General features: G+C 59.3%; 1 protein-coding gene across 1 annotated transcript; it reads right to left on the bottom strand.

The window, feature by feature from the left end:
- Positions 1-396: 396 nt before the first annotated feature.
- On the bottom strand, positions 397-22,327 carry CARMIL3 (capping protein regulator and myosin 1 linker 3). The gene is made up of 40 exons (XM_059730458.1): positions 22,239-22,327; positions 20,191-20,285; positions 19,970-20,020; positions 19,671-19,730; positions 18,640-18,761; positions 18,466-18,545; positions 18,136-18,206; positions 17,834-17,907; positions 17,269-17,344; positions 16,943-17,031; positions 16,635-16,729; positions 15,634-15,720; positions 15,318-15,427; positions 14,678-14,755; positions 14,516-14,592; positions 14,290-14,394; positions 13,455-13,524; positions 13,162-13,243; positions 12,952-13,048; positions 11,792-11,846; positions 11,367-11,539; positions 11,122-11,190; positions 9,996-10,089; positions 9,798-9,896; positions 8,964-9,092; positions 8,123-8,236; positions 7,320-7,495; positions 7,114-7,201; positions 6,814-6,948; positions 6,619-6,682; positions 5,646-5,866; positions 3,120-3,232; positions 2,745-3,045; positions 2,553-2,678; positions 2,245-2,305; positions 2,066-2,155; positions 1,670-1,797; positions 1,376-1,529; positions 1,170-1,274; positions 397-776 (listed from the first exon to the last, which is right to left on the bottom strand). Exons 1-40 carry the CDS (start codon positions 22,276-22,278, stop codon positions 652-654), a joined length of 4,179 nt encoding a protein of 1,392 aa, XP_059586441.1. The 5' UTR covers positions 22,279-22,327; the 3' UTR covers positions 397-651.
- Positions 22,328-23,885: the final 1,558 nt, after the last annotated feature.

Below are 23,885 nucleotides of genomic sequence, written 5' to 3'. Positions count from 1 at the left end.
GCTCTGTTGCCCCAGGGAAGGGCAGATTCCGTCTCTTAACCCTGGGGGACAGATTCCAGCTATATACTGCCCCCAGGCTGGAGCAGGAGTCACCCTGGGATGGGCAAATTCCAAGAGGGGTGGGGCGTGATTGGGGCTCTGTTTCCCCCACCAGGGGAAGATCCCAGTTATATTACCCCTGGGGGGCAGATCCAAGCATTGGTGCCCCAGGGGAGGGGGGGGGAAACAGAACAGATCCTGGCTCTGTTGCCCAGGGAGTGCAGCTATGTAACCTAGCCCCTGAGGGCAGATCCAGGCTTTCTCGCCCCTGAGGGGGGCAGATCCCTGTTCTATTACCCCAGGGGGACAGATCTGGGCCCTGGTGCCCCGGGGGTCAATGAGGCACACACGCTCCAGTCTCATATATAATTTATTTCTCTCCACGCTGTACAAGCCAGGACAGGGGGGCAAGAGCAGGCGGGGGGGGGGTGCTGGGGTAGAGGGGACCCCACCTCCCCAGGGAAATGCAGGGGACCTCACCACCAATGAAGGGGGCCTGGCCTTTCCGAGGAAGGAGGCAGGGCTCCTGAGGGGGGCGGGGCCCTGCCCCCCACACTAGGATGTCCCATGTCTGGGGCCATGTCTTTGGGTGATGCGGGGTGGGGGGGTTCATCAGTCCGGCCCGGACTCCTGGGTTCCCACTGCAAGGAAGGGCTGGGCCAGGGGGGGCCGGGGCCGGCGCGGGGGGACGCTGCGCTCCGGAGGCGGGGGCGGGGGCGGGGGAGGCAGAGCGGCACCTAGGAGGATAGAAAGAAGCAGGGTGGTTCAACACACTGCTAAGGGAAGCTTGCAGCTCCTTCCCCCCCACCCTGGGGACACTGTCAGGGGAAGCTTGAGGCCCCTGCTCCTCCAGGGCACTGCTGGGTGAAGCTTACAGCCCCTACCCCCACACTGAGGACACTGGTGGAGGAAGCTCACAGCCCCTGCCCTCCCCCCAGGGCACTGGTGGAGGAAGCTCACAGTCCCTGCACAACCCCCACAAAGCACAACTGGGGGAAGCTTGCAGCCCCTGCCCTGCCTCCCCACTGAGGGCATTGCTGAAGAAAGCTTGAAGCCCCTGCTCCTCACCCCCACCAGGGCACTGCTGGGGGAAGCTTGCAGCCCCCAGGAGCGGGGGTGGGCAGTCTCACCTCCCAGGCCCAGATCCCGGTCAGACTCCAGCTTGTCACATGACTGCGCCCGGCGTGTCCTCTTGGGCTTGGTGGGGGCGGCCCGGCGGCCCCCCTCAGGTTCCCCTGCAATGGGAGAGAAAGTGATGGACCCCTTGCTCCCTCCCGCCCCAGGGCACTGCTGGGGGAAACTTGCAGCCCCTGGTCTCCCCCACCTCCCAAAGTACCTTCTGGGTCCGGTTCCTCCAGGCGGGGGCACATACCAGGGAGGGGTGCCTGGGGGTCCTCAGGGGTCTCGCCGGCCGCCCCCCCCTCCTCACTGCTGCGGCTCCGTCCGGGCTGGCTAGGGGGGGTCCAGCTCCGGGGCACAGCCACTGGCTTCTGTGGGGTGGGGGAGGAGGGGGGAAGGGGTCAGGCATTACAGCCCCAACTCTCAGCCAGGGGTACTGCTGGGGGGAGGCTTGCAGCTCTTGCCGCCTGCCTTTCCCCCCGGACCTTCCCTTGCTTCCAGTTCCTCTCACCTTTGCTGGGGCAAGCTGTGGGGTCCTCTCAGAGCCCAGGGCAGAGTCCATGACCCACTCCTCGCTCTTCACCGTGACCAGAGGGAGCACGTCTGTCTGCTCGCTGTCCCGGAAGACGCTCTCCTCCGCTGAGGGGTGGTGGGGGGAGGTGGGAGGAGGAATCAGGTCTGGAGCTTAGAGGCACTGCTGGGGGGAAGCTCATAGCCCTGGGAGTGCTGCTGGGTGAAGCTCATAGGCCTGAGGGGCACTGTTAGGGGAAGCTCGCAGCCCAGGAGGTACCGCTGGAGAAGCTTGCAGCCCAGGGGGCGCTGCTGGGGGAAGCTTGCAGCCCTGGGGACACTGCTGGGGGAAGCTCGCAGCCCTGGGGACACTGCTGGGGGAAGCTCGCAGCCTTACCGATGTCCCAGCTGGCCTCGGCCCGGCGCATGGCAGCAAAGCTGGGCTTGGAGCTCTGTGGGGGTGGGGTGGGCTTCCAGCCGCCTTGCCCTGGGGGGCGGGGACAGAGGGGGGGAGGAGTCAGAGGGTGGAGGGGATGGGGCGAAGCAGGGAGGTGGGTCTTGGGGGCAGGGCCTCACCTGAGTCATCCGACAAGCGGCGGCGCTCCCGCAGGCTGCCCCCACGCTCCAGCTCTGCCCCCTAGGGGTGGCCAAGGGTCAAAGGAGGCGTGGCCTCTGCTGTCAGGCCCCATGTGGCAGGCCATGAAAGTGGGTGTGGCCTTTACCCTAAGCCCCACCCATAGACGCACCCCTCACTCACCTATATGCCACAAGGGGGAGGTGGTGTGGCCTATGGGCACGGGCCCCGCCATCACTGCCTCTTGGCACCACACCTAGTGGGGTGGGAGTGGGTATGGCCTCTGCCCCAGCCCAACCCCCCTCCTTACCTCTCTCTTCCCATCCAGGCTCCACCCCTTGCTCCGCCCCATCCCAGGCAGTGCAATGCCCTGCACGCGGAGGGGCTGCAGTGGCTCCACCCTCTCAGGGACAGGCGCCCGGTCACCATGGAGACCCTGTGGAGATGCAGCTGTCAAGCCCCACCCCTTAGCCCCCAGCGCCCCCCTGGCCCCGCCCCTTACCTGCCTCCCCCGCTGGGGCAGCCCTTTCACTGGCCCACTCCCCATGCCTGGCAGGGGCATGGCCAGCCCCCAGGCCTCCAGCTCTTCCTCCTCCAGGCCAGCTGGGGCCTGGGGGTCCCTGGGGCCCATAAGCAGGGGGCCAGGCGGGCTGGGTGGGGGCGGCTCCTCGACATCTCGTTCCCCTTTGAGGCTCCGGTGCCGGCGGAAATGGAAGAAGCCTTTCCTCCTCTTCTTGTGCACAGGGGGCAAGGGGTCGGAGGGGCCTGGTCGAAGCCCACAGCCCCGTGGGGGCCGGGGGAAGCTGTGGGGGAGACTGAGGCATCAGAAAAGCTTGGAGGGGCAGATCGTGCCCCTCCCACACCACCAGCATCCCACCTGGCATTGTCCACCAGGACCCGCCTGCCGAAGAACTCCTCTAGGCCCTCATCCAGCCGTGGTGCCGCCCCATTCTCCTGCTGCTGGGGCTCCGGGGTCCCAGGTGTCCGAGCCTATGGAGAAAAGGTGGAGGGACAGGGGAGGAGAATGGGCTTCTGTCACTTTAAGATAGATTCCTCCCCCACCCTCCTGGCAAAACAGAAAGTCTGGCCTGTCTGGCTGCTGGGACTTCCTTCTTTGGAGGGTCTATTGTTTCAGGACCCTCCCACATTGAAGATGACTCCTCCCTCTTTTTGAGGGGGAAACAGGAAGTCAAGAGCCCAGTGACTAGGACTTCCTCCTATGGTGACCCAGACCATTTGGCCCCTCCCACATTTAGGATGGCTCCTCCCCTTTCCCCAGGCTACACAGGAAGTTCCTTCTGCAGGAAGCAGGTCTTCCTGTTTGGGAGGTCTTCCAGCTTTAAAGATGGCCCATTCCCTAACAAAAAGAGAGAAGGAAGGAAGGAGAAAAATAAACCAATGAATGAGAAGAGGTATGAAAGGAGGAAAAGAAGGAAAACATAAAATAAGGAAAAGAATGAACAGAGAGAAAAGAATGAGGAAATGAATGAATAGAGGAGAAAAGGGAAAAAGAAAGACGGAGCGAAGAAAGGGAGGAAAAAGGAAAAACAAACTAATGGAAGCTAGGAAAAATGGATGAGAAAACCATTGGAGACAGGAGAAAAGAAAGAAAATGAGAGAATGAATGAAAAGAGGCAAAAAAAAATCACAAATGGCAGGGAAAATGAATGAGAAAAGGAGGAAACAGACACAAAGGGAGAAAAGGAGGAATGAAACAAATGAACAAAGGGAAGAGGAAAAATAAACAAATGAGTGAAGGAGGAGGAAATGAATGAGGATAAATGACTGGACAGAACAAAGGAAAACAGAACAAAAGAATGAATGCAGGGAAGAAGAGGAGGGAATGAACAAACAGAGGAAAGGGATGAAGAGAGGAACAAAGAGAAAGGAAGAAGAAATCAAGCAGAAAAGGAATGAATGAACCAGGAAGTGAATGAGGGAAAGAGTGAATAGGGAAAAAGTGAACGGTGAAAGAGAGAAATACATGAGGGGAGGACAAGAGGGGAAACAATGAATGAAATGAGGAAAAGGGAAGGAAGGAAGGAAAAATGAAAGAAAATGACTGAACAGAGTAAAGGAAGAAAGAACAAAAATGAATGAATGGAAGAAAAAAGCGAGAAACAAAATAATGGAATGAATGAATCAGGAAGAAATGAGTGAATGAATGGAGAAAAAGAGAAACGAACGGGAAAAGAATGAAGGGAGGGAAAGAGGGAAAAACCAAGCTAAAAAATGAACATCCCGAGGAAAAATAACAAAAAAAGAGAATGAACAGAAGAATAAAGGAAAAACATGAATGAATGAACAAATGAATGGAGAAACAGAAAAATGAAGAAGAAATGACTGAATGGAGTAAAGGAAGGCAGAATGACAGGAAGAATGAAGGGAAGAAAAGGAGGAAAATGAATGAGTGGAGGAAGGGAACAAAGAGAGAAACAAGGAGAATAGAAGAAATTGAAGAGAAAAAGGAATGAGCGAACCAGGAAGTGAATGTGTGAATGAATGAAGGAATGGAAAAAAAGTGAAATAAGTGAATGGGAAAATGAACAATTAGAGAAAAAGAGGGAAAACCAATGAAAGAAATGAATGAACTGTAGAAATAAGGAAAATGAATGAAGAATAAAAGTATGAAAAAATGACTGAACAAAGTAAGGGAAAGACTAAACGAATGAATGAAGGGAAGAAAAGAGGGAAAAATGAAGAAACTGAAGGAAGTAAAGCGAGAAACAAGGAGAAAAAAAGAACAGATCAAGAACAAAAGGGAAGAATGAACCAAGAAGTGAACAAGTGAATGAATGGAGAAAAAGAGAAATGAATGGGAAAATGAATGAATGGGAAAAAAGGAACAATTACTGAGAAAATGAACAAATGGAGGAAAAGAAGGAAAACCAATGAAAGAAATGAATGCACCAAGGGAAAAAGGAAAAATGAATAACTGGAAAAGAAAAATTAATAAAAAAATGATGAAATGGAAAAGTAAAGGAATAAATAATGAAAGAATGAATAAAGGGAAGAAAAGTGGGGGAAATGGATGAATGGAAGAAAAAAACTAAGAAAGAAACAAGAAGAAAAGAAAAAGAAATGAAGGAGAAAAGGAATGAATGAACCAGGAAGTGAATGAATGAATGATTGAATGGAGAAAAAGAGAAACAGATGAATAACAAAATGAATGGAGGAAGAGAGGGAAAAATGAATGAGAAAAAGAACAAATGGAAGGAAAGAGAGAAAACCAATATAAGAAATGAATGCGCTGAGGGAACAGGAAAATGAGTGAATGGAAAAGGAAAGTGAATGAAAAAATGCTGGAATGGAGGAGTAAACACAGAAAAAAACAAGATCATGCAGCTAGCGGTGCCCAGGGACAAGACTTGCTAGGTGTTCCTAGGCCGAGCCCAAGACTCACGTGGTTGTGCCGGGGGGCTGGGGGGGCACTGCGGGGGGGCCGGGGGCGCCCCCGGGTGCGATGCTCCAGCCGGGTGCCCTCAGTGGGGAGGTCTGCCAGGACCTCAAAGGAGGTACTGCGGGACCGTGAGTACTGGCTGCTGCTGGCCGAGGACGAGGGCCGACCTGGTGGCGAGTCAGGGCCCGAGGGTGCAGGGGTCTCGGCTTCTGGGTCTGTGCTGCCTGCAGGGGAAGGGGGGCGGGGGAGAGAAGTGAGTGGATGGATGGAAGGATGGATGGGGTGATGGGGATGGGTGAATCAGTGGGGGCTACGGGGATGGATGGATGGATGGATGATGTAGACGGACAGAGGAGTGGTTTCTAGCTGGGTGGGTGATAGACGCATGAATGGATAGGTGGATGGTTGAAAAAAGGGATGGCAAGGTGTAGTGGTGGATGGATAGCAGGATGGATGGATGGAAAGGTACACTGGATGGATGGATGGATGGATGGATGGATGGATGGATGGATGGATGGATGGATGGGCAGAGGAGTAGTTTCCCACTGGGTGGGCGGCGGCCACATAAATGGATAGGTGGATGGTTGGAAAAAGGTATGGCAAGGTGTGGTGGTGGGTGGATGGATAGATAGATGGAGAGGTGTATCAATAGATTCATCCAAGATATATGGATGGTGGTAGGGTTATATGATGGATGGAGGAGGTTTGTATGGGATTGGAAGGATATGTAGAGGGACTGGAGCAGTGGTTAATGGATGGATGGATCATGGATACCTGGAAGGTGGTTGAGATGGGGAAAGATGGGAGGGTGGGTGGGTGGATAGATGGACAGATGGAAAAGTACATTGGGTGGATGGAGTGACAGGTGGATGGAAGAACAGATGGACATGTGGCTATGAAGCAGGACAGGTGGAGGTGTCTTCAGATGGATGAAGGGAGGAAGAGGAGGAGGTTTTGGCTTCCTGCCATCACTCACTGATGAAGGCTGAGGCAGGTCGGATTTTCCTGCAATGCTTCTGCCTCTTGATGGCGATGGTGTCCTAGGGGAATAGCAAGGTGTGTGACCCAGGTGTGGTCATACCAGGCCACCCCCTCCCTGCCCCCTGAGGGGTTTAGGGATGGGGCTGGGCCATGCCACACCCATCCAATGCAAGATTCCCCCGCCTCTTACAATTGCAGTCCCCATCTCGTCATCTGTGGTCTCCTCCTGGTCTCGGAGTCGGCTCCGGGGAAGCTGGTCTTGGAGGTCCCCCCCAGAGCTGTCCTGCTCTGTGGAGAGCTGTCGGAGGTAAGCCAAGTGCTGGGCCTGGGAGAAGGGGGCAGAGAGCCCATTGTGAGTGGCAGAAAATTAGGGAAAAGGGTGGAGAGGATGCTGGGGCTGGGAGAATGGGATGGTGATTTAGGGGTGAGGAGCCAGGGGACAGGTCCCATAGCAGGACCATGGAGGTGGGGTCAGGGTTGGGGGGCTTACCAGGCTCTTGTGGACACTATAGAGCTCCTGGAGAATCTCCTCCACCACTGAGTTGGTGAGGTAGGTCACCACCGACAGCTTAACCTCACTGGGGGTGGATGAGGTGGGAATGAGAGTCAGAAACTGGGCCATACCCCATCCAGTGCCCACCACCATCTAGGCCATCCCCCTCCTCCCACAGCTCCACCCCCATCCTCCCTGCTCACTTGAGCTTGTTCTGGATGTCCTGCCCAGCCTGCTCCAGCAGGGCTCCCCGGACAAAGTTGCGGGGGACAGTGACCCGCTCTGATACTGCCCCCAACATCTTGTTGTGGCCCTCAGCTGCCTGCACAGCTCGGGGACACAGCTCCTGTGTCAGCGTCACCATGGACTCCAGGATCACCTGCGAGGGAGGGGGAAAGGGGATGGGGGGACCTGGGGCTGAGAGAAACCCCAAGGGCACAGAGCCACCCCCAGGGAGCCCCTACTCGGTCCCTCTCGTGAGCCCTGAGGGATGTAGGCCCTGATGGCAGGATAGATGGAGAGGTATACTGAATGAATGGACAGATGGATGAATGGATGGATGGACGGATAGAGAGGTACACTGGACGGATGGACAGATGGACGGACAGACGGATGGATGGATAGGTATGTTAGATGGACAGATGGATGGAGAGATGAATGGAGTGGTACATTGGATAGATGGATGATGTTCTATACATGGTTTCATGGTTGTGGGGGAGATGATGGGTAGACCATGGCTGGGTACATGGTTGGCTAAATACCTGGTGGATTGGAGGTTAGTGGATGGACAGGTGTGGGGCTCCTGAGGGGACCTCCAGTGGGACCCAGCCCCCCTCCCATCACCCCAGACATCCCCCCAGACTGAGTCCTCAGCCATTTCCCTGCAAGTCCTGGGATTCCTCCAAACAACCCCCCAAAAATCAACCCCCCAAAACCCTGAGCCTTGGGGAGCTCCTATACTGATTTGCCAACCCCTGTGGAAACCCTAGAGCCCTGCCCTGCTCACCTGCAGCTCCTTGTCCACGGCCTTGGCCACTTCATTGGCCACAGCCTCAAGACGATGCCGGACTGGCCCATCACTGGCCAGGATGTGCCCCAACTCATAGAGACTGGGGAAAAGCTGGGGAGGGGGAAGAATGGGGCAGCTGTGAGGGCTAGTGGGAGATGTATAAGGGGCGAGTCCAATGGAGGAGGTAACTGGGACCTCAGGGGAATCCAGAGGCAGTGGTTTCCAGATGTGGGTCACAGCTAGTGGGGGCAGGGGGACTGTGTCCCATGGCAACCAGATGAAGTGGCGACAGTGGAACCAGATGTGGGGAACATCTGGAGGGACATTGCATGGATGGATGGATGCATAAGATACACAGGACAGGGAAAGCCCCCATGTGGTCCTGCCCCCAGCCCCACCCACTCTTTCCCATTAGTAAGGCCCCTGCCACACCCCATATATCCTATGCTCCACCTTGGGGCCAGCACCCCCTAGCAGAGAGAGGCCCCACCCCTGCCCCTGACAACCTTGAGGCCACCTGTGCTCTGCCCTGGGGCTGGCTGGTTGGGAACTGGAGGCCCCTGGAGGGGGAGAACCACCTCCCCCACATACCCTGGGCCCCGATGGGGGCTAGGTCCCAGGGTTGCCAACTCAAGCATTTTTTGTGTGTGTTTTGTTCTTTTTTTAACTGGTAAACCTTTTTTTTTTTTTACTGACACCCCAACTTTTTTACTGATGCTTTTTCAGTAAGGGAGCAGGATAAGATGAAGAGGGAGGTAGATAGAATTTGGTGGGGTGGCAGAGGGAGCGGTGCTGGCCAGGGAGGGGGCAGAGTGGGGCGGGAGTAGGGCCATCTCACCGCCCGTGAGTTCTTGGCTTCCTTGACGAGCTCCCGGGCCTGCTGCACCTCATCCTGGATGGCCTGGGCTGGGCAGCCCCGCAGAGCCCGCGCCTCCTCCTGCACCCGCACACACAGCCGGCTCAGCATCTGCTGGGGCACAGCAGTGTCAGCACCAACCCCCCACGCCCCTGCTCAGCCTCTTACCCTGCTCTAACCCTGAATTGGGACTGGTGCCCCCTGTAGGGGGGGACAAATCCCCCTCCTTTTCCTGCCTCCCTACATCTCCAAGCACCACCCACTCTCTCCCATTGGTGCATTGCCTTGTTACCCTGAACCTGCCTGCACCCCATCCTGAGGCTGGGTTGAGACTGGCAACTCATGGAGGAGTAAGACCCCTCACTTGTCCCACCCTCTAAGTCCTACCCACCCACTGTCTCCCACTGATGAAATACCCCTGCCCCGCCCCATTATGTTCCATGCTCTGCTTTGTGGCCAGCACCCCCTTCTGATGAGAGGCCTCTGCCCCATCTCCTACCTTCCTGAGCCCACCTATGCCTGTTCTAGGGTGGACTGATTGGGAACTAGTACCCCCTGGTGGGGAAAGACCCCACCCCACCCCAAACCCTGCCCTAGGTCCATAAGGTAACTGGTGCCCCTAGGAGGAAATGACCATCTGCTCTCCTGGGACTGGATAGGAACTGGTGCCCTGGTGGGGAAAGGCCCCCACCCTGGGACTAGAAAAAGCCTTTTTTTTTTAATGACAACTGTTTTTATGATCCAACTTTTTTACTGACACTTCTGTTTGTTTTTTTTTGGTGGGGGGGGAGGGCTGGGAGCGCTGGGAACGTTTACTTGCTCGGCGCTGCTGGTAACGATTCCTTGCTGTAGCCGAAAGGCCTGCTCCTGTGAGAACTTCTGGCAGTGCCCGTTTCGGAGAAGACACCACTGGATCTGGAGGTGGCAGGAGAAGAGAAAAGATGGTGGGGAGGGAAAGATACCACCCCTCGCCTCCAGGGGGAGCTGGGCCTTGACCCAAGCCCCAGCACCTACCTTCTGCCACACTTCATCCGTCCTCTCAGGGGTGTTGCGGTAGGCAGCCGTGATGTCACTCAGGGGGAAGGACATGAACTTCAGGGTATAGTTGCTGGGAGGGAAGCAGGGAAAGTGAGGCTACACTCCCGTCTATCAACCATCGACCACCCCACCCACCACCTGACCCATCACCCGATGACACCCCCATTCATCACCCATCCATCAACTCACCCACCTGCATCCCAGCTGTCAACTCACCCAGCTACACCCCATCCATCCCTCAACCCACACCCCCATCCATTACCCAGCTATACCACCTTCATTAGCCATCCACCATCCAACTACACCCCATCCCATCCATCAGCCTACCTACCACCCAGCTACAACCTATCCATCAACTATCTACTAAACCACCCAAACTACACTCATCCATCACCCCACCAGCAACCCAGCTACATCCACATCCATCACCCTACCCACCACCCAACTACACTCCATCCAACCACTTATCTCCCCACCAATGACCCAGCTACACTCCCATCCATCAACCACCCATAGCCCTACCCACCACCCACCTACACCCTATCAACCATCTACCACTCCACCTACCACCCAACTACACTCATCCAGCAACCCACCAGCAACCCAGCTACACCACACCCACCACCCAACTACACCCCATCCATCAACAGTCCATCACCTCACCCATCACCAGCTCCACTCCCATTCATCAACCATTCATCGCCCTACCCACCCCCAACTCTACCCCTTCCATACTTAAGTCTACCAAATCCAATTGACTCTGTTTATGCCATAACCAATGCATGACCCAAATGAACCGAACTACCCTTCTGTCCCCACCTTCACTCGAGTTGTTTAACCTGATTTAAGCCTGTCCAATCAGCCACCCCCATCAGCCAGCTCTGCCTTCCCAACCAACCCAGCCCAGAATGCAGCTCTGGCCCCACAATCACCAAACCCCCAACCCAACCCCTAATCTGACCCCTCTAACCCAACCCAACCCAATCCCCCAACCTAGTTCAACCCAGCTCAACCAGCCACATAAATTCCCCACCCCATGTCTAACTCAATCCAGCCCACCCTGTTCACCCCCACGTGCCCAACCCAGCCCCTCAGTACTCACTTCTCCAGGGCACGAGCGATGTCGTGGAAACCCAGGGCTGTAGTGTTGTTCCGGTCCCAGGCAATGCTCCTGTGAAGGTGAGGATAGCTGAGCGGGGTAAGAAAGAAACTTTCCCCTGGTGATCCCCCGCTCCCCAGTCATCCCATCAATTCACCCCCTGCCCCCATCCCAGGGCACCCTCACCTTAAGGCTTCCCACACTGCTCCCCTCCCCACCTGCCCCCCCTACCCCAGACAGAAGCCCACCGCAGGGTGCTGTTGATCTGCAGGGCCTTGGAGAGCATCTTGGCACCCAGGTCTTCCATGCTGTTCCCACTCAGATCCACCTTGCGCAGGCATGTGTTACTGCCCAAGGCATTGATGAGGATGGTTGTGCGGGACTTCAGCCGGGAATCAGCCACTGAGAGGGACTGTAGGGACTAGTGTGGATGTGGGGAGGGGTCAGCCCCAGCCCTGCTGGTGCACCTCACTCCTGACCTACTGTCCCATGTCCCCTCAACCTGCCAGTGTCCCTCAGTCCCAGCCCACATCCCCCTATCCCCACCAAGCCCTGCCAGTGCCCCTTACTTCCAACCCGCAGCCCCCTGCCCTTCCTGACCCTGCCGGTGCCCCTCACTCCCGACCTGCACAAACATCACAATTCTGGGGGACAGGGGAGGGGGCAAACTCACACAATCCTCTTCTTGTATCATCTGCACAATCTTATGAAGGATCTCCTCCAGCATCCTTGGGACATGAAGGGGACAAGTCCAGGGGGTCTTAATAAAGAGGGGGAGCCAGGGATCCATCCCCCAACTCCCTGCCCTAGGCACCATGGAGGTCACCAATCCAGCTCCCAACCCAACCCAACCCAACCCACCTCAGCCCCCAACCAGACATCTGATCTGGTCCCCAGGACACCAGTCACCCATCCAACAAGTGGTTGCCATGAGTGCTTCTGCCCATCGGGCTGATCTAGGCATATGACCTCTTCTCATGGGTTCAGCATGGTTGCCATGGAGGTCATAACCATCTGGCACAGCTAGGAGGGTTGCCATGGATGCCAGCAGCTATCTAATGGGACTGGATGGATTGCCAGGGGGTTTCTGCCCCTCCTATGAGTCTTGCTTGGTTATTATGGGTCTAAGTTGATCTCCATGGTACCCAACCCCCTGCTAAAGGGTGCAGATTGGTTGGCATGACATGCACAGACTATCACAGGGGTTCAGTGTTCATGGTGAACACCATGGGGGCCAGTGACCTGGGGATGGGGCTAGAATGGTTGCCATGGAGACCAGAGACTATTCAGTAAGTCTTAAGGGATCACTGTAGTGTCTCTGCCCGCCCCAGGGGGTCCATGGGGATCTCTATGGACTGTATCACCTAGGCATTGGGTTCTGAAGGATCACCATGGATTCCATCACCCTGGCAATGAGTCCTGAAGGTTGACCATGGATCCCATTGCCCAAGCAATGGGCCCTGAAGGGTTGCCATGGAGAGTATCACCCAAGCAATAGGTGACTGTGGAGTCCAGTACCCAGGCAACAAATCTACAAAGGTCACCATGGATTCCATCACCCAAGCAACAGGGCCTGTAGATTTGCCATGGAGTCTATCACCCAGGCAAGGGTTGTCATGGATTCTGTCACCCAGGCAATGGGTCCTAAAGGTTGACCACAAAACCTGTTGCACAGGCAATGGGTGCTGCAGGGTAGCCATGGTTACCATCACCCAAACAATGGGTCCTGATGGGTGACCATAGAGCCCATCTCTCAAGCAACAGGTAGTGAAGGGTCACCGTAGATCCCTTCACCCAGGCAATGGACCCTGGAGGGGGCAGGGCCTCACCCACCGGGCCTTGACATTAAAGTTCTTGCCCAGCCAGAGATGCTTGATAGCCTTGTTCCTGCCCAGGGCTGGCACCAGAGTCAACAGGTCTCCATCAAAGCCTAGAGAAGGAAAATCGGGGATATGTGGTCAGGGGGCATGGCCAGGGGGCAGGGCATCCCATGGCCCTGCCCCCTGGGGTTGGGACAGGGTCAGCGGGGACAACAGGACTTACCATTGTCAGAGAGGTCGAGGCTGCCCACAGCGCTGATGCCCCCCAGCAGCTCCTGCAGGGCCTGTGCCCCCGGTGCCCGCAGCTGTGGGGGTGAGGGGAGAGCATGGGAGGCTAGAGGGCACTAGGGACCCTTGCCCTCCTCCACAGCCCTGCCCCTGATTGCCCACTCCCCTACCCCGATGCCCTAAGCCTCTCCTCCACCCCAAACCCCATCCCCAGTAACCCCAGGACCCTCCCCTTTCTCAAGCCCTGCCCCCAAACCCTGGATCCAATGACCCCAGCTCTGCTCCCACCTCACAGCCACTGAGGTCCAGGTGGATGTCACACAGGTGGGTGTTGGCCGCCAGCCCTTGGAGCAGGGAGCTGTGGGGTGGGGAGGAGAAAGGGAGATGGGAGCAGAGCCTCTGGCAGTCCCTGCCTCCCTTCTCAGCCCCGCCCACATGCGGAAGGCTCCTTCTCGTGCCAAGGGGGCAGCAGAGAGACATCTGCATGTGCCCATGCTCTCATACATGCTTTCACATCCCATCACTCCCAATGCATGCACTTCCATGTGCTTGCTCACTTGCTCACACATGGGCACACCCTTCGCACATGTTTGCATGGGCCCTCATGCAAGCTTGCACACACCATGGCACATCTTGCACATGTTCCTTCACACAGTGGCACACCCTGTCACACCCTCTTGCACATGGCCCTGCACATGCTTGACACACCTCCACATAGGCATTCACATGCCTTTCCACATGCCCTCGATGCACGCTTGCACACACACATACTTGGATACACCTCTACATGCGCTTGTACACATCACCACATGTACTTGCATATGCTTACACACAGCCCCGCACATATTTACACATGCCCTTGCACGTACTCCTTCATACCCTTGCACTCACCCCACACACACTTGCACGTCTCTGCACATATGCACACGCACATGCATGTGCTTGCACACACCACACACGCACATGCCTTGGCACATTTGCACATGCTCCTTCACATTCCTCTGCACATACATAACACACGTCTGTGATAGCAGCACCCTCACACATACCTGTGCCCCTGAATCTGCTTACACATGCACAAGCACACACACTTGCACACACCCTCACACATGTGTGTACTCACCGCAATGCCTCCAGGGGCAGGCGCACGCTGGCCAGGCTGACGTAATTGAGGGCAAAAGCGCTGGAGAAGAACTGCCGCAGTGGCATCACCATCTCCTTGGTTTTCCTGGAGGGACCCCAATGTCACCCCTGACCCGGGACCCCATAGGCTGCAGGGTCGGGAGTGAGGGACACTGGCAGGGGGCTGCAAGTCGAAGGTGAGGGGCACCGGGAGTCCCAGTACTCACCGGTGGGAGAAGCTGTTCCGAGCCAGGTTGAGGTAGTTGAGCCGGGGGCAGCAGCCATGGAGAAGGGCCCCAAAGAGCTGGCGGGGGGCAGAGACACTCAGGCTGAGCCCCACACAGCCCCTGGGGCCCCCTGCTGGGGGTGGATCCCTCCCCCCCACTTACCACATCAACCGCGCAGTCAGTGCCCGACAGGTCAAGGTGAATGAGACCATTGGGCTGAGCCAGGAAGGAGAATAAACCCTGGGGGGTGCAGAAGGGCACACATGGCAGGGACAGGGACTCCTCAGCTCTGCTGGTGCCCCTCACTTCCAATCCACAGCCCCAACGCACTTCCCCTTTGGGACCCTCCCTCCCGACCTGCAGTCCTTGCCCTGCCCTGGCCTCACTGGTGACCCTTCCTCCTGACCCACAGCCCCTTGCCCCCTTCCTCCCACTGCCCCTCACTCCGACCCACAGCCCCTGCACACCCCCAACCCTACTGGTATCCCTCACTCCCAACCTGCAGTCCCTGCCCTGCTTCTTCCTGGTGCCCCTCAATCCTGACCCACAGCCCCTACCCCCATAGCCCTGTTGGTGCCCCTCACTCCCGACCTGCAGCCCCATCCCCCAGTTCCCCTCACTCCCAACCCACAGCCCCTGTCCTGTTCCAGTCCCACTGGTGCCCCTGACTCCTGATCCACAATCCCCTGCTCCCCAGTTCCCCTCACTCCCAGCCTGCAGCCCCTGTCCTGCTCCAGCCCCCTCACTCCCAACCCACAGTCCCCTGCCCTACTGGTGCCCTTCACTCCCAACCCACACTCACATGGGCCTCCGGCCCTGCCAGCAGCCCCGGGTTCTTGCTCAGGTCAAGGTGCTGCAAAGAGCTGCTGAAGGCCGGGTTGGCCCCAAGGGGCTGGCACAGGGCAGTCAGGCCTGGGAGGGGAAGGGGGGGCAAGAGGGTGGGGTCATCACCTGGTCACACCCCCAGGCACCTAAGAGGCCATGCCCCCTCCCCCACCCACTTCCTTTATGCCCCTCCCCTGTGTGATTCCCCACCCTCCACCCTCTGCCCCAGTCCCCAGCTTGGCCTCTTCCCTTCCTCTGCCATCTGCCCCCAGACCTTCCCCTGACCCTGGTACCTCGGGGTGTGACCCCTGTCCGGGCCAGGCCGAGCAGCCGCAGCCCCTTAGGCAGGCACAGGAACTGCTGACTCAGTGCCCCGAGACCTGGGGGGCAGCAGCAGGGGGTCATGGGAGCTAGGGGGCACCAGGGGGTCACCGCCTCCTGCCCAACCCCTGGTATGTCCCTGAATTGGAGGGGGGGGGGCGCGCACCTGGGAGGCTGGAAGGAGCTGCAAAGGGCTTTGAGGGGGGTCTCAGGGGACTGGAGAGACTTGGGGGCAGGGGCGCTCTGGGTGGGCAGGGGGCTCAGAACCCAAGGGAGCTTTTGGGGACTGTTTCAGGAGATCTTGGAGGCATTGGAAGTCTTGGGAGGCTAGGAGCATCCCAGGGTGCTGGGGCCCTGGGGAGCTGGGGGGAGGTCTTGGGGGCTGTGGGGGGGGTCTCAGGTGGGACCCTGGGGGGTGCTCAAGGGGGGCTCTTTAAGGGCTGAGGGGCTTGAGGGAGCCCTGGGGGGCTGGAGGAGCAGAGGGCCTGGGGGAGGTCTTGGGGGAACTGTGAGGGAGTTCTGAGGTCTTGGGGGGCTGGGGGCACAGATGGGGAATCTTGGGGGCATCTGGGGGCCCTGGGGGTTGGGGGACTGTGGGAGAGGCCCTGGGGGCCTAGGGGTATTAGGAGCCTGGGGATTAGCGGGGGCTTGGGGAGGATCTGGGTGGTTTTAGGGGATGGGGGGCAGGGGAGAGTGAGAGGTCTTGGAGGTCTTGGGGCTGGAGGGTCTCTAGAAACCCACAGGGGGTCTCTGGGGCTGTGGAGGGTCTTGGGGGGCTGGGGGGTCTCAGTGGGTCTTGGAGGGATTTCAGGGGTCCATAGGACCAGGGGGAACCTGGGGACCTCATGGGCTGGGGCCCTCCACAGTGTTGGTGGGGTCTAGGTGGACAGGGTGGACTGGGGGTTCGGGGGGGTGTAGGGACTTGGCAGGTTCTCGGGAATCTTGGGCATCTCCGGGAAGGCAGGGGACCCACCTTTGTCGTCAACAGGGTTGCGGGAGAGGTCAAGGCCACGCAGGGCCGAGCCAGGGTTGTCGCCCAGCGCAGCTGCCAGCTTCAGAGCAAAGTCCCTGTGCAGGTGGGGGCGGGGCGTCACCCAGACCCACCCAATGCCCTCCAGCCCCCCACCATAGGGCTGAGGGCCCCTGGGGCTGAATCAGGGCTCCATGATGCCCTGAACCCCCACCTTGGGGCAGATGTCTGGGCTCAGTCCCCCCCAAAACTGGACCTCCCCTCCCCAGGGCTGGGGGTCAGTGTGTGTGTGGCGGGGGGGAGTCACTCACGTTTTTAACCCTGCATTGTCCAGTGCCAGCTCCTCCAGGTGCTGGGACTTGCTGACCGTGTGCAGCACCTGCTCAGCCACCTCTGAGCCCTGCAGATGGATGCGCAGATGGACAGATGAAGCTGGGGGCAACCCCCGGCCCCTTCCTCTCCTCTGCTGGCGGCTGGGGCAATTTGGGGTCCATGGAGGCAAACACAGGGGTGCTGGGGGATGATTTGGAGGGGTGGGGGCAGTCCCAGGGGATGGGGGCAGTTGTGGGGGGCTGGGGGCAGCTATGGGGAGCAGTCAAGGGCAAAGGGGGTAGGGGGCACTTGTGGGGGCACTTACCAGGCGCAGGTCCCTGCAGCTCAGCCGGGTGAACCACTGGTTATAGGCCAGTGCGGCCACGATTAGAGCCAGGTCCCTGGTGGGGGGTGGGGGGGAAGAAGTCAGCATCCCCAGAACTGACCCCCCCAGCACCCCTCCCAGCACTGTGGGCAGAGCTGGAGGGACCTTCCTCCCAGGGAGATATGGGATGGAGGGAGCGGGGCAGGGCAGAAAGGGGTCCTGTGGGTCCGAGGGGGGTGTCAGGGGGGCTCTGGAATACCTGGAGGGTCTTGGGGGGTATGGGGGACCTGGAAGGGTCTCAAAAGGGTCTTGAGGGGGGTCTCAAGGGGTCCTAGAGAGTCTGAGGGTGGTCTTGTGGGGTCTGGGGGAGGTACTGGAGATTCAAAGGAATCCCAGAGGACCAAGGGGAATTCAGGGGGCCTTGGGGCATGTCACATGGGACCCTAGAGGCCCCAGAGGTGTTTTGGGGGGTCCCAGGGGACCTGGAAGGGTCTCAGGGGATGTGGGGGTGTCTCATGGGGGCCTGGGGCCTGATGGGGGCTCTCCAGGGCCACGGGGCCCTCACCGGTTTTCCAAGTGGCTGAAGTCGAGCAGGTTGAACTCCCGCGTGTCCTCAGCATGGTAGATGGTGTCCACATCCTGGGGGGAGAGGCCAGATGGGCAAGTGGGTGGGCCCCCACAGGCCCCTCCCCTGGCCTATCCCCTTCCCCACCCCACTGTCTCCACTCCTCTCCTTGCACCCACCCTTCAACCAATGACAGCCCAATAATCCTCACCTGTCCTTCCCCCCTCCCCTCTGCCCCGCCCCCTCCACAGCCCCAGGATGCTTCGCCCCCTCCCCAAGCCACACCCCCTGTCCCCACCTACCCACTGCACCTCCTCCCGGCAGCACAGCCCGTTGTAGTCACACAGGGCAGCGTAGGTCTCTGAGAAGCCCCCTGATGGGTGGACAGATGGACACAGGTTGTGTTTGACCCCACCCCTGTCCTGGGAAGCCCCTCCCTACAGAGACCCACCCCACCCCACTGGGCAGGCCTCCCCATATCTAGAGAACCACCTGCTCCTGACTCAATGCCCTGCGTGCCCTCTCTCCATCCAGCCTCCTGTCCATCCATCTGTCCATGGCATCTCTCCATCCATCCCCATTGCTCCATCCATCCACCCATCCATCCCCTTCCCCTCTCCTCCCCTGCTCACCACAGACACTGTGGCTGGTGGAGGTGGAGCTCTCTGAGTTGGGGGATGTGTCCCGGGGGGTATCAGGGGTCCGTAGGCACCTGCAGAAGAAGGGCTGGGGGCTCAGATACCCAGGTCCCATGCTAGGCATGCCCCACCCCCTGCAGCACGGTGCCCCCCACTGGCCCTGCTTACCCCGAGGCAGAGCTGGGGAAGATCTTGGCAAGGGCAGAGTTCACGTGGCGGGTCACGTGGTCGGCGCTGTCCAGGCTTGGGAATGTGAGGTTGTAGGTGGATTTCTCTGTGTCAAACAGGATCTGAGGGAGTGAGAGAGGGAGAAAGGGATGGATGGGTGGATGGACAGACAGACAGAGGGATGGGATGTGTGGAATAGTGGAACGAGCAATGATGAGCATAGAGAGGGATGGGTGGATGGACAGATGGATAAAGTTATGGGTGGAGGGATGGGGCTATGGAGATGGATGTTGCCAGATAAAAGGATGGATTGCCAGATGGAAGGATGGATGAAAAATGTAGAAATGCATGGGGGGCAGGATGGATGGAAGCTAGATGGAGAAATGGAGAGAGGGGTGAGGTGTGTAGGGATGGATGGACAGATGGATGAGTGGAGCAGTGTGTGGAATGAGATGTGTGGAGAAGGGCAGAAGGACAGACGAGCGGGGGGAAGCGATGGAGGGAGGGTGGATAGAGGGATGGGGGGTGAAAGGATGGAGGGAGGGGTGGAGCTGTGGGGGGATGAGCAGAAGCAGGGAGGGAGGGAAGTTCTGCAGCGAGGAGGAGGCAGGAGGAGGTGGGAGGAGGCAGCCCAGCCTGAGCTGAGCTGATTTGCATCCAGTGCTTCCCACCTTGGAGGTGTCACCTCACCCGCAAAGGCACCCTGGTCATTAACTGCTCACCTCGTTCAGCCCTTGAGGGGAGAGGGAGGAGGGACATCGGCAAGGCTGGGGCCTGGAGGTTTGTAAGTGAGGGTCACTCCAGTGGCGGGGGGGGGGGGAGCAGAAGGGGGGAGCTGTGGGTTGTGAGTGAGGGCACAGAACCCAGGTGTTCAGGACGCATCTCTACAGAGATGGATGGGTGTCCCAGATGTTCTGTGTCTTCACTCCTGACCCACAGCCCCTGCTGGTATGTTGAGGGAGGGGGACATTTTGGGGCAGCAGAGGAGGGAGCTGTGGGGTGGGGGTGGGGGGGCAACAGGGGGCACTTACTTGACTGGGGGTGAGTTTGTTCATGGTCCGAATTTCCAAGACATTGAAGGAGCTCTCGACCTGGGGCAGGGGAGAGAGGAGTGAGGGGGTACGTGTGTGTGTGTCTGTCTCCTGGACACCTGAGTGGTGTGTGTGTTTGTGTGTGCATGTGTGTGCATGTGCCACCCAGGCACATGGGTTATGTGTGTGCGTGCATGTGTACTGGATATTTGGATCCTGTGCATGTGTGTGTACATGTGTGTCTCCCAGATGCCTGGGTTCCTTGTGCACGTGCTGTGTTGTCCTGGTTCCCAACTCACCTTCGCAGGCACCTTGACCCCAAACAGGTAGATGCGCCAGGCAGTGAGGACCTGAGGATGGAAGGAATGAGATGCACCTGGTCAATGTGCATAGGGAAGGGGTTGGGAGCTCCCATGACCCCCTGCCCCTCAGGCTTTCTGGTGCCCCTTACTCCTGCCCTGCAGCCCCCTGCCCCCCCATCCAGGTGGTGCCCCTCACTCCCAGCCCACAGCACCCTCACCAGTACTCGGTCCTCTAGCTTCTTGGGCTTTGTCTCCACCTTGACCCGGACGAGGAGGTGGATCTGGGGCCGGTTCAGAACCTTCCGGATGCTCTCTGTAAGGGGAGAGGGGGGTCAGAACTGGGGTGTGTCACCCTGGACCCCCCCAAGCTCCATCCAACATGGGGATGGGACCTCTATCCTGCAACTGCCCACCTGGTTCCCTCCCATAACCTGCTGCCCTCTGCCCCCAGCTCTGCTGGCGCCCCTCACTCCTGACCCTCAGCCCCCTGCTGCTGACGGTTCCCCAAACTGGTTGGTCACCAGGATGGCGTGGACAGCCAGATGGACAGATGGATGGATGGAAGGTGGGGGTAGAGGGACACACCAGACAGATAGGTGCAGGGGTAGGAGGTGCATGGAAGCGGGTGGGGGAGTGGCTGTGGGGGCAGGCAGGTATGGGGGAGTGACGATGGCTGCAGGGACAGTCCTTAGTGGGAGTGGGGGTGCTCAGGGCAGAGATGGGGAGGCTGAGGGCTGCTGGGATGTATGGACAGATGGACACATGGAGGGGCAGGGGACTGCTGAGGTGTGTGTCTGAGTGTATGTATGAGAGACCCAGATGTCTGGGTGTGTGTGTGTGTGTGTGTGTGTGTGTGACAGAGAGAGACCCAGATCCCTGGGTGCCTGTCCCCCAGACACACGGGCTATGTGCATGCATACACCCGTGGGTGGGGTGTGGGTGTCTGTCTGTCTGTCCCAGATGTCTGAACTTGGTGTGTTTGTACCCAGGCCTGACCACACTTCCTGTGTTGCAACCCAGCTCAGCAGGCAGCTGCTTCCCCTGGCCCCGTGGGGCCTGGCTGGTGGTTTGAGGGGAAGGGAGGCACAACTGGCCTGCAGGGAACCCAGGTGTCTGGGCCCCTAGCCCCACCCTGTTCAAACCCACCAACCCCACTCCCCTCCCAGCCCAGGCCTCCCAGCACCCGGCCCCTCTCTGCCCTCCCCACCAACCCTCACCCCACACCTAGAGCCCAGGGAGGAACTCAGGATTCTGGGCTTCCAACTTTTTCTCCCCAGCGCCCTCCCACAGCCAGAAGAGAACCCAGTCATCCAGGCTCCCAGCCACGCCCAGACCCCACTGCCTTTCCCAAGTGGGGAAAGAGCCCAGGCATCCGGGCTCTTAGCCCCCATCCTCCCTCCCAGAAAACTCAGGGAATGGGGGAAGGTGGTGGGTACCATGGATAAGTCCGGAGGGGGGGGGCTGGAAGGTACCATGGAGGGGGGCTGGTGGGGTCAGGAGTTGTCTAGACAAGGGTGGGTGGGGGGGGGGGGGAGGGAGGGGCATCTGCGCAGTACCATGGACAGGATTTGTGTGGGGGGGGGGGTCTTCAGAGGGTAATATGGACAGGGCCTGGAACATACCACAGGTGGGAGGGGTCTCTGCGGTACCATGGACAGAGCTGGAGAGGGGGTCTGGAAGGTACCATGGACAGAGCTGGGGGGGGGGTCAGGGGAATACCAGCTAGGACCTAAGGGGGTTGGAGGTACCATGGGCAGGGCGGGGGTGAGGGTGTGCAGGGTCTCTGGGGAGGGGTCTATGGGACAGGGGAGGGGGTATTGGAACATACTATGTACAGGGCTGGGTGGGTCTGGCACAGGGCAGGGGGAGTCTGGAAATAGCGTGAGCAGCACTGAGGGGCCTGGGGGTATTATGAACAGGGCTTGGGGCCAGGGGAGGGGGTCCAGAAGGTACCATTAGCAAGGCTGGGGGTGGGCTGGGGGGGTACCAGAGACAGGGGCTGGGATGAGGCAGCAGGTACCATTAGCAGGTGTGGGGGGTACCATGGACAGGATCCACCTGTCATGTTCCCAGAAGTGGGGGCAGAGGGACCCCATGTCCTGGCCGGAGTGGGGCGAGTGGTCAGTGGAAGGTGCCAAGTCCAGGCCGGAGGGGACGGGGAGGGACGGGGGGGGGGGGAGCGCTGGAAGGTACCACGTCCCGGGCTGGGGGCGGTGGAAGGTACCACGTCCCGGGCTGGGGGGGGGCGGGGGCCGGGCCCCGGTACCTTGCAGCTCGCGGGCGACGTCCCCCGCCGGCCGGGCCATGGCAGCCGCGGGGCCGCAGCCACATGCCGGGCCGGGCCGGGCTGGGCGGCGGCGGCGGCGGCTGCGCATCCCCTCCCCCCGCGCCGGGCTGGCAGGCCCCGCCTCCCGGCCCTGGCCCCGCCCCCTGGACGCCTGGGTCCCTCCTGGAGCCGGGGCCCCCCGGGGTGGGTCCCGGACGCCTGGGCCCTTTGGAGCTGGGGAGCCGCAGGACACCTGCCCGGACGCCTGGGTCCCTCTCTGCATCCCGGGGGCTTCGGGCGCCTGGGTCCCCCCATCGCCCCCAGAGCTGTGGGGTGTCCCGAGGGGTGGGTCCCGGACGCCAGGGTCCCTGCCTGCCTTTTGGAGCTGCGGGGTCCCCTGGGGGCGCCGTCCCGGACGCCTGGGTCCCTTCTCCCCGCACTCTGCACCTGGGGGACCCCTGGGTGCGTGGCCTCGCATCCCGGAGCCGTGCCCCCCACCCCCCAGTTAAACCCAGCTGAAGGAACAGGCGTTAATTACAGCGGTTTAGGAGCTAGTTAGCTCGTTAATCTCCTGACGGGGAGGGGGGGGGCACAGAGTCAGAGCCCCCCCGCAGCACAGTGCCCCCCCCCCTCGGTGCCCCTCTCTCCCAATCCGCAGCCCCCGCCCGGCCCCATTAGGCTGGATGGATGGGGGCTATGGGGATGGATGGATGGATGGGAACAGACGTACGGACGGAGGGGTATGGGGAGGGACAGGTAGAGTAGAGAAACAGGCAAGGGCAAACACAGCTGGACAGACAGATCGACATGGCGTGGGAATGAATGGACAAAGGACGCTTAGGTGGAGCAGGGGTGTAGGGAGAGGGGGGGAAATGGGGCGGGGGGCTTCGGGGATGGGCGGGGAGGGGGGCCGGGACACGGTGCATGGCGGGAGGGCGGGATAGACGGACACGGCCGGGCGGTGGGGTGTGGAGCGGACAGACAAGCAGGCACATAGAGGAGTGTTAGGAGAGGCCAGGCGGGCTGAACAGACAGACAGACCGACACAGGGGAGCAGATGGCTGGATGGCGGGTGCGGGCCGAGTGCTGCGGGGGACAGGCGGACAGACGCGGGCTGTGGGGGTGGATGGAGATGGGATGTGCGGGGACAGGGGGAGGGAGAGAGCAATGGGCACGAACAGACAAATGGGTCTGGGGGATGGACGGACAGACAGGGGCAGAGAAGAGGCTGGAGGGAGGGCGAAGGAGACAGAGTACATGGGATAGATGCCTATATAGACAGAGACAGCCTGGATATGGGGAAGGAGAGCCGAGGAGGCACAGACAGAGGGTGCGGGAGATAGACGCATGAACAGACAAACGCACAGGGGCAGATGGACAGACAGAGGTGTGAAGCCGGCTGCAGGGCCAGGTGCTGGGGGGACAGGTGGGTGCACAGGGCTGCAACGAGGGAAGGATGGAGGGAGAGAGAGACGGGACGTACAGGGAGGGATGAATGGCTGGATGGGAGATGTAAGGGTGGATGGATGAAGAGACAAGTTGGTAGGAACTGTCCCATCGGCAGACAGACAGACAGACAGAGAGGTGGGGGGTTGGATGGGTGGGCGAGGGCTTTCGGGAGGGAGGCAGGGAGAGATGAGGTGTATG

Source organism: Alligator mississippiensis, chromosome 7, assembly GCF_030867095.1.
Source record: "Alligator mississippiensis isolate rAllMis1 chromosome 7, rAllMis1, whole genome shotgun sequence".
NCBI lineage: Eukaryota > Metazoa > Chordata > Crocodylia > Alligatoridae > Alligator > Alligator mississippiensis.
This window is presented reverse-complemented; position numbering and strand designations above follow the sequence as displayed.

Coding starts and splice junctions, on each gene's coding strand:
- CARMIL3 (XM_059730458.1), bottom strand. CDS start 22,278: ATGGCCCGGCCGGCGGGGGACGTCGCCCGCGAGCTGCAAG. Junction 17,908..18,135: donor GCCGGGAGGAGGTGCAGTGG/GTAGGTGGGGAC, acceptor CTCTCCCCCCAG/GATGTGGACACCATCTACCA. Junction 15,721..16,634: donor CAACCCTGTTGACGACAAAG/GTGGGTCCCCTG, acceptor GCTGCCCCCCAG/GTCTCGGGGCACTGAGTCAG.